The sequence below is a fragment of the Amblyomma americanum genome, chromosome 11 (genome assembly GCF_052857255.1).
Source record: "Amblyomma americanum isolate KBUSLIRL-KWMA chromosome 11, ASM5285725v1, whole genome shotgun sequence".
In the NCBI taxonomy this organism is placed as follows: domain Eukaryota; kingdom Metazoa; phylum Arthropoda; class Arachnida; order Ixodida; family Ixodidae; genus Amblyomma; species Amblyomma americanum.
In genome coordinates, this window is record NC_135507.1 from 19595045 (window position 1) to 19614148 (window position 19104).

At 43.2% G+C, this 19104-nt stretch overlaps 1 protein-coding gene across 2 annotated transcripts in view; it reads left to right on the forward strand.

Annotated features, from left to right (window-relative positions):
• aux (cyclin-G-associated kinase) overlaps positions 1–19104 on the forward strand; it is a 142832-nt gene that overhangs the window by 92462 nt on the left and 31266 nt on the right. For both annotated transcript variants that reach the window (XM_077642959.1, XM_077642958.1), the window contains 8 exons: positions 4500–4561; positions 4758–4817; positions 6423–6537; positions 6889–7028; positions 9232–9357; positions 11099–11188; positions 14575–14710; positions 17474–17683. In XM_077642959.1, coding sequence (XP_077499085.1) covers positions 4500–4561; positions 4758–4817; positions 6423–6537; positions 6889–7028; positions 9232–9357; positions 11099–11188; positions 14575–14710; positions 17474–17683 — 939 coding nt within the window. The remainder of the gene's footprint in view (positions 1–4499; positions 4562–4757; positions 4818–6422; positions 6538–6888; positions 7029–9231; positions 9358–11098; positions 11189–14574; positions 14711–17473; positions 17684–19104) is intronic.

A 19104-nucleotide genomic window follows, 5' to 3' on the forward strand; every position in this document is an offset into this window, starting at 1 on the left:
GCGACAGTGACTACATTGACTTGCACATTGAACATGAAAGTTTATAAAACTGTGATTTGAGATCATGCCTGTTTTGGGAGTCAGTTGCTTCTAAGGTGCCCTGCCTGTGTGGGCTGAGGGTTGTTTGCTTCCCTAGCAACGTTATTCCATCAGCATGAGCCATTAAAGACGCTGCAATGTGACTGTTGCACACATTTGCCAGGCTTGATGCCTTGATTTATTTGTGAAGCTGCTAGCAATATGACTATGTTGTAGACATGCCATTGGGGCATCACAAACACATCTAGCTTTCCAAAGCCACAAAACAGTTTGTAAATATGGTGTTGCTGAAGTAACCAGTGTAACTAAGTGAGATCAGTGTTTCATTGTGCCTTCTGAATCTCTTATCACACTTACAAAAAAAATATTGCTTAAAGGAAGGCAGAAAGTTGGGCTAGTTGGTTGATATGCATACTGAAGAAGTTGGCGCGGAAAAAAACGAGGACAAGCGAGCCAAACAAAGACGAGCACTACTCACAACTGAAGGTTTATTCCAGACAATGCTCGAATAAATAGTGAAACCAACAAGAACAAAAACAAACGTCATGAACACCACAGGTTACCCCGTGATAAGTGCGATAAGTGCATTAGTCAGACTTCCGTCCGCTTCTCTGATAGGGAGTATCTGTTCGTAACCAAATCATTGGGATTCACGGGGTAACCTGTGGTGTTCATGACGTTTGTTTGTTTTTGGTTTTGTTGGTTTCACTATTTATTCGAGCATTGTCTGGAATAAACCTTCAGTTGTGAGTAGCGCTCGTCTTTGTCTCGCTTGTCCTCGTTTTTCCGCGCCAACTTCTTCAGTATGCTTAAAGGAAGGGGCTATTGGCAGCTGCAGTTGTGAGAGGACACCACTATAAACCTCCTGAAAGAGTGCACCCTCATGCAATATTTTAGCTTACCTCATGTAGCATGTTTTTTTCTTGTGTTTATATCATTATACATCCTGTTTTTTTGTTTTATATTGCACCTAATGGTAGAAGGTATGCAAAGTAGCCCAGTATACTTTTCCTTATACCCATCTTCTCCATCTGCTTTCTTTTGCAGTTTGTGAGCAGTAGCATTTTTGTTCTGTGTTTGTTATGTCTTCATGGTCCATTTGCAGCAAGCATGAGAAACATTTCTCATCTAATCAGTATGGCTTATCCCGTCTCATGCTGCTATTGTTCACACACTCTTGTCCATACATTGGGGCACTCTTCTTATCAGGAAAGCAACTTTTGGCCCATGGCCTTCCTTGACAAGGTGCAGGTTGAATATTATCGCACTGCCTGGCTTAGGAATGCATCTCGGCGAAGTGGGCTTATTTTGTGGCGGTTACTGAGCTCTTCAGTGCAGTGACATAACTCCCTCTGTGTTCTCCTAATCTTGAAGGAAGCATGGCAGATAGCTGTTTGATATTGCGTTTCCCAGTGACCTGTCAGGTGCTTGAACGGCTTTCCATATATGTTGACACAAGCCAGTTTTTTGCCGCTGCAGCGGCTCAGTGGTTATAAAGCTCAGCTGGTGACCCGGGATACTCGGGTTCGACCCCGCCCTCGCCAGTTGCATTTCAATAGAGGCGCAATGATAGAGGCCCGTGTACTTTCTTATGTCGGTGTGTAGTGACCAACCTCTGGTGGTTGAAATTATCCATAGTGCTCTACTACGGCATCCCTCACAGCCTCATTCGCTTTGTGACATTAAACCCTATAAGCCCATCAAATGAGCCAGCTTTACGACTTAATGACACTAATAATTCTTGCAACTTTTTGTTGCAAGAGGTATATTTGTTGTTTTGAAGTTGGCTGTAATGGAGAGCTGCCGATTAACTTCAATCATCTTGGGTTTTCTCATCATTATTATCATCATCATCAGCCTGACTACACCTAGTGTTCCTGTATATGCTCCCGCAGGGAGCAGAGTTGCGCGAAGGTCCGCCATTTTGTTCCAAGCTCTGCGGAAAAGCTGCTTCTCATGTGGCAGGAGCCTCACAAGACTGCCCTTTAGAAGCACCCCTCCTTATCTCTGTGGGGGCTTCACAATACCCCTTCAGTCGGGAATAACAAAGCAGACTGTGCTGAAGATGGGGAACCTCCAACCCCATCCTCCTCCCAGTGGGGACTTCACAATACCCCCTCAGCTGGATAACAAAGGAGACTGTGCTGAAGATAGGAGCTGCTGTCCCCCAAGGCATGAGCAGACATGGTTTGGAACAAAATACGTCAATGTGAATATGTGATAATGTTGGGAGCAGCACTCTGCTCCTTGCAGGAGCATATATAGGAACACTAACTACACCCACTGCAGGACAAAGGCCTCTCCCATGTCTCGCCGATTAACCCTGTTCTTTGCCAGCTGCGTTCACCCTATGCCTGCAAACTTCTTAATCTCATCCGCCCACCTAACCTTCTGCCGCCCCCTGCTACGCTTACCTTCTGTTGGAATCCACTCCGTTAAGGGACCTTTAAAGACCAGCGTTTATCTTGCCTTCGCATTACATGCCCTGCCCAAGCCCATTTCTTCCTCTTGATTTCGACTAGTATGCCATTAATCTGTGTTTGTTCCCTCACCCACTCTGCCTGCTTCTGGTCTCTTAACGTTACACCTATCATTTTTCTTTCCATTGCTTGCTGCGTTGTGCTTAACTTAAGCTTAACCCTTTTCGTTAGCCTCCACCGTAGGCGAGTACTCGAGTACCGGTAAGATACAGCTGTTGTACACTTTTCTCTTGAGGGGTATTGGCAAACTGCCATCCATGATCTGAGAGTACCTGCCATATGCGCTCCACCCCGTTCTTATCCTTCTAGTTATTTCCCTCTCGTGATCCAGATCAGCTGTCACTACCTGCCCTTCCTTTACCACTTCCAGCTCCTTGCTGCCAATTGTGAACTGCTGTTTTATTGCTAGACTGTTGAACATTACTTTGGTTTTCTGCATGTTAATTTTTAGACCCACCATTCTGTTCGGCCTGTCTAACTCATTGATCATGATTTGCAGTTGGGTTTTCTAAGGTGCACCAAAATATTAGAAAGAGTTTCTCTTGCAATTTTTGCACTTTGCCTCCATTGAAATTTGTTTTCTTCTCTTGAATGCATGCCAAAATTGGAGTCTACCATTATTTGAATATTTTTCTTGCTCTGACCTAGCTTCTAACTTAGCGATTAAGTTACAGTTGTGGCTGGCCTGTATTGAAATTAGTGTGGTATTTTTATCCGAATTCCTGGAACTTTTCTTTCCGCACAGTTGGAGCCTACTGTTAAAATTTTGTGTTGGTTACAAGGAAGAAGAGCAGAAAATTCTTGGCGATTGGCCTAATTGCATGAGGCAGTCGTCTCTGCTAAAAATGTTGGTCACAAACTTCTTTCGTGCAAGGACCTGCAGACCCAGCTTCTATGCACACAAGCTTCTTTTTGCTGCAGATTAGCAGCTGCATTTAATTTGATTGATTGGTGCATTAATTAGTGTGTTAGTTACTCAGTAATGTCCACTTTTAAATTACCTAAAGCAATTAGCATTCTCATTATAAGTGGGAATAAAAAAAGCACCAGTATGGTATGTGCATATGCTCAGTCACTGTTACCACATCAAAAGGACCAGAGAAGAAATTGAAGTCTGCCCATAATTATGGTTTGTCGCTTTCTAAGCATGTAGAAGCAACTTTCACTAGAAAAGGAGCCTTTATAAACTAAAAAGAAAAGTAAAAAAATAACGTGCTTTTGCCGCCATTGGCAATTTTCATAAGTGCTCGGTGGCGACATGAAGGCAGGCTTTCATTTGAATAGAAAAAAAAAAAACCCAATGAGATGCTATACACCTGGATACTTACCTTTTGCATTCCCATTGTTGTGCTTATTTATTGCACAAGGAAGACAAAAATCAAAGCAAGGCTTGAAAAAATGTAGTAAGAAAACCCTGATGCTGGACATCATCACCAACGTCACGAGTTTTAAACTGATTGGCACTGAAGATGTTCCAAGTTTTAACGCCTCATTTTTCGCTTAAAATCATCTTTTGTCTGCTGAACAAACATCAAGAGTCGTGAAAAGCACGGCTGTTGCATTTTACAAAGAACAAAGATATGATAGAGCTGTCCTCAATATCTCTTCTACGTGACGCCATAAAAATTGGGTAAGAAAATAATTTAATAAATGACACATGATAAAAATGACCATGAGTTAAAATGGTGCTTTTCCATTCTGGCACCAAACCAAAGGCTTGTTGATGGCGATGATTCAAGGATCACTCGATTGAAGGCAATGAAGGTGGGTGAATTGGTTGCAAGCTTTTAGTTTCAGGTTAGCAAACTCGGTTTTTCAGAGTGGTGGTAAATGGCTTCTATAACTGCTCATCAGTGGAGGAAGATCCTGAGAAATAAATGTTTATGAAAGTTCTGGTTACCCCCAGTTGTTTCAGGAGTTCTGTCAAGAATGTGCATTTTTCTGACCTGCCTATTCAAATATTTTGTTGTGTGTTTGCAGGAGGGTTTGGCTTCGTGTTTGCGGCGCAAGACTTGGCGACGAACAGGGAATATGCGCTCAAGGTAATGACCCGGATTTGTGCTCTCACTCGACCTTAGCCAATTAAGCGCTTCCTGTGCCCTTCGACTTCCTCTTCTCCCTGACTCCATCTGAAGATGTCGAGATTGAAAGGAAGTGGCGCGTCACTCTGTTAACAGATGGTGCCCGCTTGTTTCCTGTTGCTTATGTCACAACCCTGCGATGCTTTTCTTTTCACAGCGAATGTTTGCCGGAGATGAGGAAGCGAGCAGATCCATCCTGCAGGAAGTTAACGTCCTCGTATCCTTTGCTTGATTTGTAATGGGATGTCCGTGTAGCCATCTAGTTTGAGTATGCGAATGAATGGATGACAGTTCCGGCATGTGTCTTCTTTGCTGTCATGAAGCAAACTAGCTGTTGCTTTCTCTTGCAAAAAAAAATTCAATCCTTTAAAAAGAGTCGAAGAAATTTTAAGCAACAAGCTTGCACTTTAGGTTGGAACATTCTTTGCAAAGGACTGTGTTTTTGCAGTTCTAGCTTATAGTATTCCGATAGGTGTCATGGTATTGTTTACCTCGAAAAAGTTTTCTATTTCTCTTCTGGATGACCATAAATAGTTGTGATTTGGAATCATGGCGTAATTTAGAATGATTAATAGAACCTGCCATGCTAGTGAGTGTGTAAGGTGACCTGATTGTAGATCAGCCCTTTTCGTATTCACAGCTCATTATAGCTGCTTTTCTTGTGTTCTTGCATTCGGGAAACAGAAAACTTGGTTTCTCTAGAAAAATTCCATGACTTCTGGTGGCTTTCTGCAACTAGCCAGAATTGTTTTCGGGGCACTGCTGGAAGGGGTCTCGCAGTGCAGATGGGAAAGAGGTATGAAAAAGGAAAAGACACTGTAGTATGATGCCCATAATCGACACTGACTGAATTGCAGAAACATAGTGACAGACCTTCAGTGCTCAACTTTTGTTACCAGAAATGCCACTTTGCTGCAGTATGGAATTATCAAAGGAGCTCTCTGTTGTACACTTCTTGGCAGGATGTGTAGTAAGTTTTCCCTCGGTTATATCTCTCATGGTTCTATATCTTCTTCTGCAAAAGCTTTGCATGCATGACTGCTTCTCCTTTTTGCTCCTCACGGCATCGGAATTCGGAAAGGTAGAATCACAAAAGAATTTGTAGGGACTGAACCGATCAGGTACGCGAGTCGCTATTTTGCCATCAATTACGATTCTGGGTATAGAGAACCGCCATTTTTTCAAATGCAGCACAGGTTTACCTATAAAGGATTTTTTTTTTTTCACTCTTTTTATGAAAGTTTAGTCTGCTGGCTCTGAGTGATTTGCTGTGGTGTCCTTGATTTCTTTGTATATTTTTCCTGTCTTCATTACAGGATGCCATACTTGCTTGTACAGTGAATGCACTTTTTTGCCATAAAGCTCATGAAAATGTGGAGGACCACATTTAGAACATGGGGTGATATTAAGAAAAAAAGTTTATTGCTAAAATAACCTGCGCATCCATCATTAGGGTTCATCTATTATGCGATTATATATGCAGTCACAATCAATATGAAGTTGATCTGTTTCATGCCAGCCATTCAAGACAAGTACCTTCTTCCTTGAGTGAAAGTTGCGTGCTTTTTTAGTAAAAGTGATAGTACAGTAAAGAGGAAACAAGGGACCAGCTATTCATACGTATTTTATTAGGCTTTCATGCAAAATAAAGCTCGTTGGAACACTTTGTTTGGGATGGGTGTAAGCCTAATTGAATTGCATTCAAATCGATTCAGACTATGCACACAGGTTTTAACCATTCTGTCGGTGGAGCAATTCTTGAAAGCTTGCATTTGTCAGTGACCCTTGTTTTTTTATGGACCTTGACTGTTGCTTTCTTCAGAAAAAGCTTTCAGGTCACCCAAACGTGATAGACTTCATTGCAGCTGCATCCATAGAAAAGGGCCAGTCGGGTCATGGCAAGTCGGAATACCTTCTCCTCACAGAGCTCTGCCCAGGTTAGTGAAAGATAACTGCACCATTTCTTTTACAGCATCAGCTATTTTTGCACGAAGTTTGTTAGCTGTAGTGAAGTATACATATTTTGGAGGCTGGGCAGAAGTTAGCTGCCATTCTACAAAGTGATACTTTGAGACAAATTGCCTATTCCTGGAAACAAGGTTTGCTATTCTTGAAACAAGGTTTGCTTTTGTTGGAAGTTTAGTTACAGAGTGTGTACTTCCCTTTTCTTCTGAACATTTAGTGATGTTCATGGCCTCTGTGTAGAGTCCTGTGTGGTCATATCAAAAGCATGTGTTATGTCTTTGAATCCTGTGAAGTGACTGACGCTCCTGCCATAATTTCTGCAGGCGGCCCTCTGGTGGACGTACTGCAGCAACGCACGGCCCACCTCAGCCTCAGCCAGGTGCTGCAGATCTTCTACCAGACATGCAGCGCAGTCCGCCACATGCACTCGCAGAGTCCGCCCATCATCCACCGCGACCTCAAGGTCAGAACAGTGTCCCAGCTTCTCTGAGCGTTCCCAAATGGGTTCACTGCCGCTTGTAACATTGTCTTATTGCTTTTATTATTAATTTTAATAACAGCACAAGTTGCGAGTATATTGTGGTCTTTTTTTGTGTGCACCGCATCTGTTTTTGCACCAACATGCGTCACCCCTTACATTTTAGAGTAGTGACACATCCCAAATTTTGTGTTCACTTCTTGCTTTGGCTTTCGTATTGTGACCGCATTTGTATAATTTATGCTCTTAATTTGTCTTCATAATCAGTTTTCTGTAATTGAAACTTTGTTCACTGTGAATTATTTCTTAGATTTTTTTTTGCCTATATCACTCTTATATGACCACTGGTGCCACTGTTGGAGGACATTGTGAGACATGGTAGCTTGTTGAGCTGCAAATTTTTTAAAATGTGTCTGTCATAAAATTTGTTCATTGGCTTGAGGGAAGTAATGTCACCAGAGAAGTGATGTCACCAGACTGGAAGCAACACGCATCAACAGCTGCTAATGCTGTTGCATTGCCAGCACATAATGGAATTAGGTGTTCCTGTGAATTAATTTTTCCTATAATCCACAGCTCTTTCTGCAAAGGGGCTGCATTTTGCCGCAAGTGTAAATTTCACAAGCTAACAAAGACAAAAGAAAAAGCCATTTTCACAAGCGAGCTGTATGGACCTCAAGTGCTTATTGTTTGGTGATGTGTCATCCACTTCAAGCCAGTGATTGCACTTAATGCACTCAATGTCCTCATTAGAGGAACCGAACACAGAGCTTTAAGCATCCCATTTTTTCGGCACAAAGGAAAACTCCTGTCTAAGGTGTACGATTCGACAACAGTTTTTGTTAGAAATGCTGTGGAATTTTTTTACTTAGAATTTTGCAATCAGTGCTTGCGCCCATTTTTATGTACAATGACGGTAGAAAACCATATCAGCGAGCACAGTGGCAACTGCACTGCACGTTGGTAAAAGTAATGTAGCAAAAACTAATAAGTCTCGCACTATATTTAGTACACTTAGTATGTTACGTTTTTAGTATAGAGTAGCATCCATTATAGTTTACACACCCAAAGCTTTTGTGGCACAGTGATATATGCCTTGTTGACGAAAGTTTCAGTGTTCTGTGGTTGTCACTCTAGCCAAGAAATGCAAAACACTGGCACCATCTAATTAAATAAAACTAAAGGCATATCGTTGGTGGTGTGAACGGAGCGTTGCTTCTTATCGAAGGGCATACTGGAGAGAGCGTAAACTATGAGAAAACATGACGAATGCTTCTGAAGGAAAAAAAAAGCTACACTAAAAACAAATCAGCGATATATTATGCGGTGGGATACACTGATAATGGCAAGGTTTCACTGCAAGACACTGTTTTATGTGATTTTCAATGCCAGATAAAAATTTTAAGTCCTCGTTTTCTCAATATTGCAGTGCTCAGTTCTTACAATATCAGGCACAGTCTTTCCATTTCCGTCATAATCTCATGAGACTTCATCAGTGGTTGGTCCCTTTAACATCATTGGTGGAAAAAAGTATTCCATTTTCAAATCCAGATTTCTCAGTGGTAACTATACGTCATTTGCTGACAAATGAGTGTCAGCACAGGGGGAAAAGGCAGTAATTTAATTTGATTGGGAACTAAGATTGGACAGGGTTCTCCGCTGTGTCCCTTTAATTTCATGTTTTAGACATTACACACAGTCCATGAGGCGAGAGAAAAAGCCTAGTTGGCCCCCAGCTGGGCTTTTTGCCAAGTATGATAGATGTGGGAGAGGTAGGCGGCAGCAGTGTAAGTGCAGTGGGAGATAATGTGCATGTGGCTTGATTGTGCATTCCAGGTGTGCTCACTAGTGCTTTGAATGATTTAGTGCCAACAGTGCACCTGACATCACATTTGCTTAAGGACAGAGCAGCAAGTCATAGGGCTGTTTGTCACCGCTGTGCTATTGGCATTCAAACTGTTGCACAACCGGTATTCATGGGCTTTCATGCTTCATGAAATCACTGTGAAAGATCTCAACTCTTACAGCAGTCAAGCTGAATGCTTTTTCTGGTTGACTGAACTTTCCCTTGAGTTTGCAAGAGTGTTGTCCATGCGTAAAATCCTGCTCCAAAGATTATAACTGGAATCGGGAGTATGTTGTAGGATTGTTTCTTTTAGCCTCGGCTGCTGTCGTGTGCTTTATGCAGATTGAGAACCTCTTGTTGAGCTCCAAGGGCACCATCAAGCTATGCGACTTTGGCAGCTCGACAACAAAGTCCTACATGCCCGACAGCTACTGGACGGCCATCCAGCGGAGCCTCATTGAGGACGAGGTGCGCGGCCATGGAACATTGCTGTGGTATATTGTGGAGTGTTGTTGTGGAATGTTATGGAATGTTGCTTTCACTTGGTACTTGCTGCTGCTGTCACTGTGGGTTAAAATTGGGTTGGACTGAGCCACGCGCACTCTAGATTATGTGTGGTGCCTGCTCGCACTTCTTTCTCGTTTCTCCCATTCCAATCTCCTAACCCCTTCTTTCTGGGGTGAAGGGTGAAGGTGGGGGTGAAGGGCTTGGGGTAAAGGTGGGACATGTGAGATGAAAGCACTACATACAAACATTCTTCATGATCTGTGTGGGACGTTGAAGAGCATAACATAGCTGCTGTTATCTTTCATGACAAATAGAATCGATTGATAAAGTTGGATGGATGGAAAAGTTAAGTTACTTTTGGTGACTTGAGTTGAGCAGGTAAATGAAAGACTGCAGAACGTATTTACTGTAATGTAACGTGACTGTGAATGTAATGCGAGGGGTGACTTTACATGCTGCCCTGCGGGTAAAAATAAAACCACGAATGTAACGCGAGGCTTAAGGACGCAAAACAAAGTACCATTAATAGACATCGTGGCCAACATGCTTATTTATCTTCCTCGTTTTCGGAGGCCGAGTTCTCGGAAACGGACTCCTCCTTTTCGCTATCGAAGCCTCCCGGTAACTTCTGCCACATCGATGTGTTCGCCGCAGAGAGAATCCATTCTTCATGAACGCTTGGGCCCACCCGCGAGATGCTCTGAACTTCCCATCTCCCGAGCAACGTCTAACTTTCCAAGGGATCAGCTTGATACTGACTTCCATGAGACGGTTGCGCTGCTTGATAATAGTCTGTCACTTTTTTCTCCAGCTCGACGTGATGGCCGTGGCGAGGCCCACGAAATCCTTTGCGGTCAGGCTCACATTTAAAAAGCCCTTCTCGCTGCAGCCACCATCCGCGCAGGGTTGACTCGTTCAGGTCAAGTCTTCGAGCTGCCGCTGAATTCCGGACCTCTTTAGCTAACAGGATCGCTTTTATCTTAAAACGAGCGTCGTACTGAACACGACGCGTTGCCATCGTGTGCACTGAATCAATACCACGCGTGCGACGGCGCGTTGAGCGCGAGGTCGCAACGAACACAAAAAAATGACAGAGAACAACACTTTGACTTTGGATGGATGAGGATTTTGGCTTCTGTGGTACCCATGTTGCCAGCATATGATTGCAAAACTGCGGAAACCGAAACCAGGCTGATTGCTTTGAAATGGCTGCACCGTGGCACTGCTTTAGGCCATTCGAAGTGCGGTATTCGATTATAACGAGGGTAGACTTTGAGGAGAAAAATCCGGGAAAAAACTTGCGTTACATTCAGTAAATACGTAATTTCTCCTGGTTTCACAACAGCTTCTCTCTCTCTTTCTCCTTTCACTCTCTTGCTCATCCTTCTCTTACAGAATGGCTTAGGTGTCTACCGAAGTGAGACAGTTATTGTGCCTTTCTTTTAATGATAAAAATTTTGGAACAAACATTAAGCTGTAATATGGCTTAGCTGGGTATATCAACATGTTCGTTCTCATGAAGGAGTACAGATGTGGGCACTTGCAGAGAATTGTCACTGGCTTAGTTTTCATGATGTCCTAATAATTCAAGCCCAAAGAGCATGCTTACTTCAGTGTGTGCAGGGATTAATTTCAGGCGATTGAAATGGCTGCTTTGTGCTCAGTGCGTTTTTTCCTTCTCGCACCTCATGTGCACTACCAGATGTGCAAGAACACAACTCCGATGTACCGGCCGCCAGAAGTGTTGGACACATACAACAACTACCCCATCAACGAGGCCATGGACATCTGGGTGAGTGATGCAAGAGCCTCTTTTTTTTCCCGCTGGGATTCCGCTTACCTGTGCTTTTGGTTATTGATGCTCTTCGCTTGGAGGCTTTTGTAAGATTGCAAACTCAACGTCGCACGGCGCACACTGCATCTTAACTGCGATGAATGTCTGCACTTATTGACTCAAAGAGGTTGAGCAGGAGACAGGTCATTTGGTCCCTGTTTATTGAAAATAATGAATATCCTCTGTGTCGGGACAAACACCTTTGTTAGTTCTCGCATCATATATTGTCTCTGCTTAGAGTGTTTGCGATGTCTTAGATGAGAGAATATCAGACTAAATCGAACAATTTTGCAGTGCAGAGGTAATGATTTGGGTGATCACTGGAGTGCCTTGGATGTGCAGCGCAAAACTAAAGGGACGATATGAAGAACAAAGAGAATAGAGGCACACAGCACTTATGTACCAGTGTTCTCTCTCTTCTTCATGTCGTCTCGTGCATTGTGCATTAGATGTTCTGAGGGTTTGGGGTGCAAGAGCCTTGTATGAAGCCACAGCCTTCAGCATTCCTCGAAAGAAGCAGGAGAGGAGGTTCATTTTGTTAACACATTTGTTCAGATTGTTGTTGAAGTGGGAAGGGTTAGTGTGTTGGTTTGAGATAAAAGGCTGGGAAGCAGTGGAAAACAAACAGCTCTGTATCAAAATTCAGAAGAATGATAGACGGCTAAAATTGAAGGTTGGATGGCTTAACAGCTGTAGCAAATCTGCATGCTTCGTGAGGGTCATATGCTGCGTTGTAATTTTTCTGCCTCATTAGACGTGCTGAAAGCATTGCATAGAAAGCAACTTCTTTGTTTTTTTTTTCCCGTGTACCTAAAGGCCTTTAAAAGCAAGTTAACATGTCCTACTTGTTGCTATCCTTGGCTTGTGGTGTGTACAAGCTTTAACCCTTTGTAAGGTGCAAGCTGAACATATTGTAAAATTGCTCTCAGAATGACTCTAGAAATTGAATGACATTGCTTTCAAGCCAATTCGACCACTCATTTTGTAAAAAAAAAGGGGGCACACATTTGAACGAAAGACTTCGTAAAAAGACCTGAAATGTGGTATTTGTCCTTACCTCGGTCTTCTCAACGTATAGGAAAACATGTTATAAGTTATAACTTATCTCAAAACGTCAGAACTTTTTTAGATATTTTTTTTTCCCGTCAGAGTGGGCCACGTTGAACAGTACACCTGCGCTTGTTGAAAATATGTTACATAAATGCACTGTTTTTCGGTTGCTGGCACTTGAAGCAAGTGAGACATGCGTCCCGCTGTCGTATGAAGGGTTAAAATCGTGTACACTTATGAAGCCTCTATTCTGGCGACGTTTTTTGTGCCTCCTGGCTACAGTGGCCGAAGCAAAGGCACAGGAGCGCAGAAAGTGGCCAAAGCACGCATACGTTGCTGCTAAAATGATAGTCTATGGCAAGTGTAGGTGTTGTTGTTTAGTTTCTTTTTGTGCGCTTTAAAATTTGGCACAGGCAGTCGAAACGGGACTGACAGGTGTTGGACAAAGGCATGTGTCCTTCAGTCATGACGTTCTGAATTTTGGTTTTGCTAGCTTCCTCCTGCGGTGCAGACTTGTTTCAGCCTTGGCAGTTACACAGATACTGCTGCTTTCAACTGCCGTAGGATCTTTTTCTTTTTCCCAGCAATTTCCTCTCAATGCATAGCTGTAGGCTTTTTGTGAAATTGAAGATTTTTGGGAGTGTGCTGCAGCTAGCGGTGATTTCTTCTTTAAATTTAATTTAGTGGTTTTTATATAGCAGCTGGGATACTTTTTTGCCTCAGGTAATGAGTGATATTTTTTTGTAATAAGAAGCTGCTCTGACATTATTAATTTTGCTGTGTATTATACTCTTTTTTTTTATCACTTTGCTCATAACCACTCCCCTTTCTGATGCTTCTGGCCACACAAACAAGCTAACAAAAAAACAAAAATGTGTTAAAATTCTTCTAAAAACTGTGAGTTTGGAAGGAGATCCTTTGATCTAGTCATGTAGGCAGATTTTGTCAGTTGTAACTGTAGCATTATGTGTGCCATTTAAAAAAAAAAAAGTTATTCTAAGGTTCTTGAGTGCTTTATTGGCTAAACCTGGTTTTTTTGATGTTACAATACCCAACCATTGTGACACTTTCTGCAATATTTTGTAGAAGTTTGTAGAACAATAGCGGTTGGTGGTTTACATTGTAAAACTAGCTAATTGGATTTCTTGAGGCTAACACGAACTGTTTAGTAGCCAGGAAATACTGTTATTTGATCTGAAATAGCGAGCAATGCCTGGTAGGGTTGAGTACCTAAGGAAGATGGACAGCAGAGATGCTTGTCATTTGTTCACTAAGTGTGTGAAAAGTAAACATTTATACCTATATTTGTCATCATGACTGTGAGATGCAATTCGTCTGTGCACATCTTTGAACAAAATGTCAAAAAAGTTGTTTAGCTCTCACAAGCAGCTGATTGGTCTGTTCATTGGGACCATTTACTTTGCTATTTAGTATAGGACTGTCAGGTGCAAGGAAGTCAAGTTTTTGATGACTGCTGCTGGACAGTGTTTCTTCTCCTGAGACTTCACTGCCGAAGAAACCTTCGCTGATATTTGTATGAGGTTCTGGAACATCCTGCTGAGAAGAGGTGGTTGGGCTATAAACAAGCATGATTTACGCCCTACTTAGCATATTTACTTTGGGCTAAATCTTTCGTTATGGTGTGAGGTCATTTGCAACTGTCGTCATCACCATCAAAGTTGGGCCTTCTGCAGGAGTTGCTTTAGCATGTCAGTGACTTCCTTGTCTCTGTGAATTCGTCAACTTGTAACGTTATATAATCCTGGGCCAAGTCGATATCAGTGGTAGGGGCCTTTCTTCCACAGTGGATGTAATCTGGCTGATAATTGGGAATAGGGCATAATTGGGAATAGGTAGAAAGCAGACACTTTGGCAACTGAACTAAACCAGATGGCTGGACAAGGTTGAACTGATAGACAATTTAATGTGAGAACAATATTATTTGCTCTGTATTTTTAGTGGAATTCCCGATGTCTGCATGGGCATCTGATTCATCAGGATTACATAGTTATTATGGATGATGTGGTTAATTCGGTGTTGCATATTTTGAACTGCTGGTTTATGCAAACCGTCACTTTAGTCTCTTCAACATCAGGAGTGAATAAAATGGCTACCCTGATTTGGAACCCCCGCGTAGTTAGAACAAATTTTCAGTTCCACTGAACTTCGAATTACTGAATGCTAACTGTATAAGATATGCTAGACTGTCATCCCAGGTTTATTTGTTGAGGAAACTGGCCATCGAGTTGCGAAAGCATCGGTGGCCCTTCTTACCTTGTGTCTGTTATTGGCAGGCACTGGGCTGCGTCCTGTTCTTGCTGTGCTTCCGCGAGCACCCGTTCCCGGACTCGTCTAAGCTCCGCATCCTCAACGCCAACTACAGCATTCCACCTGGAAACACCCACTTTGACATCCTCCATGACCTCATACGTGAGTACCACCACCGCACATGTCATCATCAGTTTGTTTTGTGGTGACCATTGCCTAGGGAAGGTTTTTCTGCAGTTTGTGGCATATAGTTCTCCTCTGTTAGCATGGCATGACTGAAAAGCTTCTGATTGCAAGCCATTGACAATGCTTTGTGTCGTTGTACACTGCAGGTAAGATTACATGCTCTCTTTCAGCAGTCGAATGTAGTAGAGCACTCACTTCACTCTGGAAAAGGATGAGAAGCCTGGTTTTTTTTAACTTTTTGTAGGCTCGTCATAGCCACATCAAGAACATGCCATGGTGACATGTTTTTCTTTCCTTTCGCATGGACCTTTTACAGTTAGTTGTGATGCATTCCTTTCCAAAAGCCAGGAGCGGCTGTCGTCTGCTGCGCACATTCCATCTTCACGGCACTTCGCTCCTGTCATTGGTTCCTTCCTCCTTTTCTTCACGCTTGCTTTTTTGCTGCCCCGGTCAGCTGTCGGATGTTGTTGAGAGCTGTACTTGCAGATGATGGCTTTTTTGTTTGTCTGTTTTTTTAAACCCCATAGTTGCTCCTTGCTTGCTTGTCAGGTCTCTGTCTGCTTTCTTTTTCTTTGTTCTGCCAGTAGAGTTGTCATCCGCTTGGTTGCTGCCTAGGCCTTTTCCCCCATAATTGCGTGCAGCACCGTTGAAAGCCAACACTATGGTTAGGGCGGTTTAGTTGACTGTGAACGAGAATGCAGGTCGGCCGTTGTGCTATACCACTCTGCCATTTTGTAGATCGAACTCTTTCTTGGGATTTCTTTCCCGATTCATTTCGTTTGCCACAAGCGACAGCAGTTTTGAAGTTTCTTGCATTCAAGTTTGAAGACGTCACTGCAGTGGTTGTTGTGAGGCTCTCGGTATGCTGGGCGACGTTTACCGGTTGCGCGAACTGGCGAGCTCGGTCATGTGACGGCCTTGTGCAGTGGTGCGTGACAAAAAAAAAAAATGTGGGTGAAGCACAGTTTCCGTTGGTCGCCTCTCTTCTGCATGTCTTCTTGCGCAGCCGCCATCTAGCAACAAGTGGTTGGGTGGCACGGACGTGCTGATCTGCGCCGCGCGTCCTCGGTCTCGCTTCTTTGGTCGCGCCCATATTTAGATCTTCCTGCGAATCGCCATGATTGATAGGGTCCTCGAGGAACTTGCTAGCATGATCTCCTGGTGTACGTGTTGTGTGGGCTGGAATCTGTGCGAAGCGTACCCTGTGGTGACCAAGGTGTTTTCAGGTCGGGTCTTTCATTACTTGCTCATCCAACCTGCCACTGCGGTGGCTCAGTGGTTACGGTGTTTGGCTGTTGAGCCTGAGGACATGTGATTGAATCCTCAGTACGATGGCTGCAGTTTCAGGGAAGCACAATACAAAAAGATGTCCATGTGCTGTGCAATATCATTGTGTGGTAAAAACTCCAGCTGGTGAGAATTAATCTGCAGCTGTCCACTACAGCGTTTCTTCTTTCACTCTCAGCTTCCTTCACACCACTTTTGAGGTGTCTTCAGAGAGTGAGACAGTTACTACACCTTTTCTTTCTCCCTAACCAGTTATAACTAGTAAAGCTATTATTTATTAGCCATGGCTGGTCAAGAATAGGAGGTTATGTTGGAGGGCCTGACTGCAGATGACGAACATGTGTGTGTCCTTGTCATGTTAAGGTTTGTGATCTTTTTAAATTGCTGAATTATTTCGGATTTTGTACACTGGAAAAGATTTTTTATTGCAGTGAGCGTTGTACTACCTTACAGGGGCTGTAATGTTGTGGCAGGTAAATTCTTTGTTTGGGTCTAAATTTGCCTTTAGTTTGGCCTTTCATGATTACAAGTTCTCTGGCATTTTGTGGAAGAAAATGCTTGTGAGGGTTTGTGTGCATTTCATGCGTTGTTTTTCTCCTATAAGTGTGCAGAGTTCGTCTCGTTCAGTCTTGATGTTTACAGCGTTAAAATTTTCATGCTCCATTTTGAACCATTGTTTAACAAAGGCAGTGCAGGCCTTGAGTTTTTACGCTACCGCACATGTGCGTATCTGTGACCATATTGCTTTCAAAAAGGGCCTGAGCAGTTTTAGTTTCTGCTTCCTGTACTTATTATTTCGTCTACGTGGCCTCATGGTAGAATTGTTCCGGTACATTACTTTGCTTAAATTCAGTTAGAGCGGGGTTTCTCAGACAGGGTTCCGGGGAGCCAGTGGTTTCTTTAGAGTTCCCCATTTTTTGTTGTCTCATCCATGCATGCCTTAACCCCATCTTTGTGCCGCCATGGTGGCTCAGTGGTTGTGACGCTCGGCTGCTTACCTGAAAGACGGGTTCGATCCCGGTCACGGCGGTCGAATTTCGATGGAGGCAAAATTCTAGAGGCCCATGTACTGTTCAATGTCAGTGCATGTTATGAAAACCGCTAGTGGTCGAAATTTCCGGAGCCCTTCACTGCGGCGTCTCTCATAACCTGAGTTGGTTTGAGACGTTAAACTCCCATAAACCAAACCATAAACCAACCCCATCTTTCCTTAACGTAATTTATTTTGGGGTAATCGTACAGTAATTGCATACTTTGTTTTGAGGAGTCATGTATATGCCTGTCCTTTTTTTTTTTTCTAAACACGAGGCAGGAAAGGCAGGAGTCAAGACATTGACTCCTTTTGAAAATGACTTGTTTCACTGCTTCTGAAAAGATAGAGGACTCCTTGTGGGGCTATAGAAGCAGGTGCGACAGAGTGTGAGCTTTCCTCATGTAATGTTGCACATGCAGGTGGCATGCTCCAAGTGAACCCGACGTCACGGCCAACGATCAACGATGTGGTGGAGCGGTTGCAGGAGATGGGCGAGGCCAAGAATGTGCGGCTTGAGGACGCGCCGGGACTGCGCGGTGCAAACCCAGTGGCGTCCCAGGGCGATGCCAGTGTAGTGCAGCAGCAACAGCAGCAACAGCAGCACCACGGTGTGCCTAATTCCACTTCTGGTGGGTGGCTGCCAAATAGCTGGCAACATTGGCTGTGGTTTCCGTGCTGACTCGCTGTTCTTGGCTTTGCATGTCTGGGGGGAATTTTTGGCGTCATTTGAAACTTGGAAGCTTATTTGCTTATTGTTAAGACGATTGTTTTCTCTAGATGGCACTGTCTGATTTTAACACTACAGCATTAAGGAGCTGCTGTGGCAGAAAAAGCCGGTGTCCTCAGTGTCTTTGGCTGTCTTGGTGGACACCTGAACTGCAGTGTCCAGGGAAAATTGGGAGACAGGCATCATTTCCTTTCCTTAAAACCAACTTTCATTTCAATTTCCTTCCCTTACTGCCTCGTTTTGGTGTCCACTGAGATATGTGAGACAGGCGTCCTTTCCTTAAATTGTTTTTAAATTGTCTCACTCTTAAAGAGGAAGCTTGGCACTCCATTTTCCTTTGAGCAATGCGCACAGGTGACAAGTACAAGAACAACAAATGCATTGAACAGTGTAGTGGATGCATTGCATGGAAGGATAGCCAATGTGTGTATTGTTTTCTCTCTGTCTTCTCTTTGCTTCACTTGAAGGAGGCAGTGACTAGAACCAAGGTATAAGAAATAATGATCTTGCTTATCGTCTTTGTTTTGCTCTGGCTCATCTTTTAGAGCCTTTTGTCTCATGCTAAACTTTTGATGCTGCTAAGGCTTCGCACATTTTTTTTCTCTTTTACAAGTGTGTTTTTTTTCTGTGCTCTCAACGTGAGCATTGGTGTGCACGCATGTGCGAGATCTTGAGCGGGCTAGTTTTAGTTCAGCAAAACACTCTTTTGTAATGGCAGCCATTAGTTGACAGCTTCTTTGTGGCCATCTGCTGTTTAATAAGACAAGGTTTAACTTTTCAGCCTGATTGGTTCACTAAAGAGCTTAATTTTTTTCTGCTGGTCCGGTAAGCTATGTCAGTGTGCCTTTAGCTGTTTGTGGAAGTCATGGTTCACAAGTGAAGTGTGCTTTGCACTGTTCTTCTTCCTTTCGGTACCTAAAACTTACTAGAAAGAGATAAATACTGCATTGATAAGAATTGAAATGGCTCTGTTTTTTTCGTGGGTTGCCTCGAACTAAACTATAAGGAAAGTGCTTTAAAGTTGAAATGTGTTTGCATTCAGTACATCACTTTCTTATTGCTAAAACAAGGTCATCAAAAGACAGAAGGGGAAGGGGTTTGAATTGCGTGGTACCCACTTTTATGTTGATATGATCGGCGATCTTCGCAACATAAGAATACACTCAGTCATTTTGCAGAAAACCCTTATCGAGACCCCCAACACCTACCGTAAAGGCCGGAATATAGGTAGAACTTTTTTTAAAAACACCATGGTGAAAAGTCGACCCCTGTCTTATATACCGGTCATTGGCGGAAAAACTACGGAAGTCTTGCAACAATGGG